Source organism: Lepidothrix coronata, unplaced genomic scaffold (genome assembly GCF_001604755.1).
Source record: "Lepidothrix coronata isolate B3197 unplaced genomic scaffold, Lepidothrix_coronata-1.0 Scaffold40, whole genome shotgun sequence".
Taxonomy (NCBI): domain Eukaryota; kingdom Metazoa; phylum Chordata; class Aves; order Passeriformes; family Pipridae; genus Lepidothrix; species Lepidothrix coronata.
This window is the reverse complement of record NW_016690220.1, coordinates 5,542,225-5,548,584: the sequence shown is the minus strand read 5'-3', so window position 1 is coordinate 5,548,584 and position 6,360 is coordinate 5,542,225. Positions and strand designations below refer to the sequence as shown.

Sequence of the window (6,360 nt, the reverse complement as noted above, 5' to 3'; positions counted from 1 at the left end):
AAACAAGAATGGATCCAATTTGCACCCTGACACTGATTATAATTGAAACACTCTCTTACAAGAAATAGGTATACTTCAGGTGTATTTACTATAGAATGTATCTTTAGAATAGTATATCTGTTCTAAATAGAGAGTAAAGTAAGAGGCATTGCATGTGTACTTCATGGAATCATACAATCAATGGTTTGGTTTGGAAGAGACCTTAAAATCATCTACTTCCACTCCTCTGCCACAGGCAGGAACACCTTCCACTAGACCAGGTTGCTCCAAACCCCCTCCAGCCTGGCCTTGAATGGTTTCAGGAATGGGGCATCCATAACTTCTCTGAGCAACCTGTTCCAGAGAATTTGAATGATCAAAATAATTTCCATTCCAATTTCTATTTTTTTAGTTACTCGAATGTGAGTAATTATTTAAACTATTTAAAGATGTTATTATTTAATGGGAATAACATTTTTTGTCAGATTTTTCTGCTGATGAAAAGATCAGCCACCATGAATGGATAAAACTGAGTTTAAGTGTCTGGCTGTAGGTGGCAGGTGTGGAATTCAGCATTTTGCTAGAAGAGCCCAAGTACAGCATGAGGCACATTCCTGACTGGAAGTACAGCAGCGGCCGGGGCGATGGTGGTGGGTACCATGGCAGCACCGATGCTGTGTAAGTGCTGCCAAGCCTCACTGCATACATGGACTCGTGTGGCCTGTGAGACAATCTTGATAAGAGACTGGCAAGTTGAGTTGCTCCATCTATGGATCTGGATATTTGCAGAGCTGCAAGCAGAATGAGCTGTACCAGCCTGGAAAGACTCATGTAGCCTAGATCTGAAACTGGCTTCTGGTTGCATAATCTGCAACCTGACCATATTTTTGTGCTTAGCTCCAGAGCAGGGCTTTTATTTTGGAGAAAACAATTCACCTTCACTTAGATACTCTTCCCATTTCAAGAGGGTAATCCAGCCACAAAGTGTTGATTTACTGAACAAAGCAAGCAGACTGGCTGCTCTGTTTAGTGTGGAATGAACTGATTCAACTTGCAAACTAGCAAAATCTTGGTATAACTGAAAGAAAACAGAAAAATATTCTCACATACTTTCAATTGAAGAAAAGTATTCAGCTCTTGCATTCGCCAATAATTATTTAATGAACAATAAAAATAGTCATTGGGGATTCATTGACAAGTGGGAAGTGAAACTTCTAGCAGCTACTGTAAAAATGGACCAAATTCTTATGTCTGAACATACAAGGTCTAATTTTTCTTGCTGTTCTTCCTAATTGACTTTTTGAATTTGCAAAGGTGCCTTCATTCATTTACTTCTATTAGCAAACTAGTAAAGGAAATGGCAACATTTTATTCACAGATTTTTACCAGTATTTTACAGTTTTAATTAGTCTGTTGTAAAGGTTTCTTTTTAATTATATTCAGTGTCACACTTCTCTGACAGATTCTGAGAACAGGAGAACAGAAAATAAAAACCTGTTTGATCCCAAGTTACCCATTAACAGTATATTCCCAAGCTCTCTAACTACAGAAGGAGCTGCAAAAAACGCAAGAGTGGTAACTATATAATAACAATTCCTGGTTTTGTCTTTAAACTGCAGCCTTGGCAATGACACATTCCTTTGTATCAGATAAAAAGAGAGCTCCACTTCTCTTCCAAGATCCTCCTGTCACCCTACATAAAACCTGTAGGATAGACAGGTTTTGAAGCATCTTCAAAAGCATCTTATAGGGAAAGGGGCTAAGGAGCCAAGGATATTTCATTAAAATGTCAAAAGATTTATCAGCAACACCTGAAATCCCTAAAGAAGATGGCAGACCCAAGTGGGACAATAAGTTCCAGTATATTTTAAGCTGTATCGGATTTGCTGTTGGTCTGGGGAACGTGTGGCGATTTCCATACTTGTGTCAGATACATGGAGGCGGTAAGATTGAAATGGGACTTTGCCAAAATATTACACTGCAATTCTAATATAACTGTACTGACTTCTGAGAGGTATGGAAGTTATATAATTTGTATCAGTTACATCACTTTTTTTTTAAAAAACCTATCTAATTCTCATAAATGTTTTGCTCTAGTTAGATTAGCTTTTTCTATAGAAGTATATTTCATTTTAAAAGGATGCATTTGTTTAGGAAGACCTGACTGATGCTCGCTCTCAGAAAAGGCTATTTTAAAGTTTTTACATTACTACTACAGTCCCAATGGGACCAGGAGACTGAACCTGCAACTGGTACCTTAAGGAGAAGCGAGAAGTCCTAGGGAGGACTGAGTGAACTGACGCCCAGCCAAATGGCCACTGAGTTTTCCTTTGGGAAGGTGAGCAAGCCATTCCTTCTCTGATGCTCTTAGGAGCTACCTCATCATCTGGACCTGTCCCTGTAGAAAACTAAATTGTGCTTTTCGATGTCTGAGAGGCTGTTTAAAATGCTCAGCTGATAGAACAGCAGCAGGAGCCTGTCAGGTGGTGTGGACTGGTGCCCAAGCCGGTCCCTGGGCACCAGTTCCACCAAGAATTGCTTTAGAATCAGACAATTTGGTATATATAAATGGATCAGAAAAGAGTGCTTGGTAACTCATCATCCATAGTAGCTTTTGAAATCTGCCACTGTCTAAAGCAGAGTGAGACAGCAAAATGTTTCAGCTCAGTATTATTTGTTATCTTTCAATTAATTGGAGAAACAGAAAATTCAAACCTGGAGAAACTGTCAAATGACAGAAAACATTATTAAATCAAAGCTTGTTTTACTAAGGTATCTGTATTTCTTGATGAACTACATATATTTCAATCAACCAAGGAACCGAGAGTGGATGTTGCCTTTAATGGAAGGTGTTTCAGAAAGGAGTAGCTACTTAGGGACTCTGGTAAGCAGCTCAGTGAATGAGATACAGCAGGTTGTATCAACAGAAGGAATCTTGGCATATAAAAGCAGAGCACTAGGAAGTAGGTAGAGATATTGCTACCAATACTAAGTCAACTTCTGAATCTCTGACTTTTTCTGAAAGTCTACTTTTCAAAGTCAACTTGAAAAATTAGACAAAATGCAGAGAAGCCCCAACAATTATTCAAGGGCTGGAAAACTTGTGAGACAAGAAACAATTTAAGAATTCAATCTATTTAGGTAATGAAATTGAAAATGAAAAAATATGTCTATCATAGTCTTTAAACAAGAAAATGGAAATTATTTTGGTGGCAGGGAGCTTTTTAACATCGAATATGTACCAGCTGAAAGTTACAATTACACAAAAATAATAAAAGACAAGACGCAGTAGGTTAGATTCCTCCCAGGAGTTTTGGTGGTTTCCATTATTTATTTTCAAGATGAGAAACCCAGTGAAATTCCCTTAGAGAAGTGCCATAACTGGGTGGCTAGAAAGCCATAGGTTCACACTATTTCTCTGCATTTGTCCATGGGAATGACTGGAAAAAAACCGGTCATTTCAGTTGGTGATGCTTGCATTAATGAGACATGATAAAGACCTTTAGAGAGACACCCCCATAGCAGATATGGCGTGAGACCTGCAATGAAAATGTTCTGGAGCGGGAACTGCAGGTCAAATACTCTACAGCATCCCAGGTGGCCTTTCAGTCTTGGAAAGCTAAGGAAGACATGTATAGTATTATCAAATAACACAATAAAGCTAACATAATATGATATTTTTGTAATGTAACGAATGATTAACACAAAGCATTCAGTGGAAGGTTTGAAACTCACAGGCAGTTCTCATTGCACAGAGCTGCTTCTGGGGCCACCAACTGCATGAGGCTGCATGAAATTTGTGCTTCAGAGTTTTGTGCAAATCTAGATTAAGATGAAATATTGTGCTACTGACTCTAAAAAGGCTCTCGAACCTTCCCATGAAGCACCAGTCGTTGTTTCTCCATGCTGGAGGTGGGGGAGCAGCTTTGGCCAACAGTTTTTCAGTATCTTCAGATCCCAGCCTTGCTTCAGAAGACAGCAATGCTCACCTGTTACTGTGGTTTGATCTCTCTCATCCATGCTCCCTTCTGGGATCCCCTGCATCCCTACCCTACAGATCTCACCATTCCAGGAGAAGTGTGAGACCAACTGCAAGGAGACCCATGGTGACCTGTCTAATGGACTGAACAGTGTTCAGAAAGTCTGTTTGCTCGTGTTATCTGGCTCCAGATCTCTGATATTTCCCACAGGAACTGCTGGGAAAAAAATACAGGGGTTAGAGAAGGTTTAAAGATAATAAAAATAGGAAAATGCTGCAGGGATAAAGGCTGAGTTGCTCTTTTGCTCTGTGAATAGTAATGTTGCCAGTGAAAAACCAGTTTAAAATAGCTATCAGATTCAGTAATGGCAAACAGCTACTTTGCATCATCACAAACAGTGGCACAAGACAGTGGTGATTTAAGGTCAATGTATGGATGTGCAGCCAGTGTTTGGTCACTCAGCCTCAATAAAGGGCTTGAAGAGCTCAACAGCAGGATGAACTCTAATAAAGTGCAGTGGGGGTTGTGAATAATTTGTCCCAAAGAGATGACATTGGAAAAGTTGAGTGGGTCATGAAGATCACTGAGAAGACAGAGCTGTTGGTTTTACACTAGTGCATAAGGTAGTTGCATTTTTCTTCTGTTAGTTTAAGGCAGTGATGTGATTAGGGGTTGCATTTTTGAAAGTAAACAACTCAGACGCAAAAGCCCGATAGATTTTCAGGAGTACTGGAGCATAAATCCTGTTTGTGTGCATCTGAAGATGTGAACGTGGGAGAGAACAGCAGCAGTGGGAGACAACAGTTAACTGGGAGCCCTGAGAGCTGCAGTGGATTGTGCCTGCAGCCACAGTCATAAGTGCAGTTAAACCTGGTATGGATATGGCATAGACATGCTCGAAGGCTGAATAGTTTCTGTGGTACAGTTTCGCAGCTGGTTCCGGTGATACCCAAGTATTTAAGCGTTAGGCAATGTACTTTTCCTCATTTCTACATGTTTTAAAAAACAAGAGATGAAAACAAGTGCTTGCGTTTTTGCCTCATGTCAGCTGTTCCCATCAGACCTCTGGACCTGATTCATTGCACGTTAGTGTTACTCAGTAACTCGTATCTAATATAATATCAGTTTTGCTGACATTTATCACCTGCTGCCGTTACTGATTATTTGGATTTATTGCCTGAGTTAAGTTAGTTATTTACTTTTCATGACTAATGGGTATGAAGGTTGTTTGCCACAGTCAGTGCAGACAAACACAAATGTTCCCAGGCAACTGGGATTGAAAAGAAGTCTCTAAACAGCCCAGTATATTGCTGAGACACTAACAAGTCATATAGCTATATGTGTACACATAGAGTCATCTGAGTATACTTTAGAAAAATCATCACAGTTCTAGCTGAACTGACTGCAATGGTTTACTTTGAATTTTTGTTAGTATATGCTTGCCTAGCTCATGGGCATTAAAAATGTGCCTGAGCCTATAAGATGACTGAAAAAATAACTTTAATATAAAATACAGTTTCTTTCTAGGAAAAGAAATACGCATAAACACTACAGTCATAGTAAAAAGGGAGAACTGTTTACTTCTGGGGCAACCATTTACAGACTTTCATAACCCTACCTGACCTTTTGCTCAAACTTGAACTATGACTTGCTGCTAAATGCCTGGCTCACTGTGTCCTCAGAAAGAAAACAAAACCCAAGAGGAACAACATGTATACCTGGAAGATACTGTAAAGACACACAAACCCAAACATAGTATGCTGGGAAGTGCAGAACAGTTTGCTCTCTGACAGAAAAATTGTGTTACAGCAAGCAACAAACTTAATTTTCTGGATTGTTGTCATGTTCTGCTAAAGTCCTTAGTGTAAAGCTGTGACATTTGGAGTTGATCCTTTCACAGTCTGTTATATTTGTTTGCCCTTTATAGCTCAGGCTGGTGTGAGTGCGGCTTGCTTGCATCCTTTAGTCATGAGTATTTCAAAGGAAGTTCACCAAGATTATTTTATAAGTTGATCTATGGGTGTTACATGTCTTTGTGAATAATAACGGCCAGTCTTCGCGAGCGAAGATTTGGGAAAGGTCATTAACCCTTCGAGCCTGCGCAGTGGTTAGGGTGCAGGACTCTCACCGCTGCGACCCGGGTTCGATTCCCAGCCCCCCGGGCAGATGGAGCTCGTCAGCCCTGTAAGGCAATCCATCTAAGAGAAGGTCACTCTAAACAAACCTACGTTCTGAGACCCTCACTGCCACTGTCCAAGCTTGCTCGGCCCCGGCAGATGAACCTCAGGATTAAAGGGTGGGCTCAGTTCAGCGCACGCTGTGTCTCACCTAAAAAATCCACTGCGCAGGCTCGAAGGGTTAATGACCTTTCCCAAATCTTCGCTCGCGAAGACTGGCCATT

The 6,360-nt window shown here is 40.4% G+C and overlaps 1 protein-coding gene across 2 annotated transcripts in view; it reads left to right on the top strand.

Annotated features, from left to right (window-relative positions):
* Positions 1-1,634: 1,634 nt before the first annotated feature.
* The window catches only part of LOC108496492 (sodium-dependent neutral amino acid transporter B(0)AT3-like), a 26,345-nt gene continuing 21,619 nt past the window's right edge, over positions 1,635-6,360 (top strand). The window contains exon 1 of one of the 2 annotated variants that reach the window (XM_017813247.1): positions 1,635-1,922. In XM_017813247.1, coding sequence (XP_017668736.1) covers positions 1,766-1,922 — 157 coding nt within the window. In that variant the 5' untranslated portion in view covers positions 1,635-1,765. Of the gene's footprint in view, positions 1,923-2,185; positions 2,318-6,360 lie in introns of those variants that run through there. The other variant, XM_017813248.1, reaches the window with a different exon arrangement.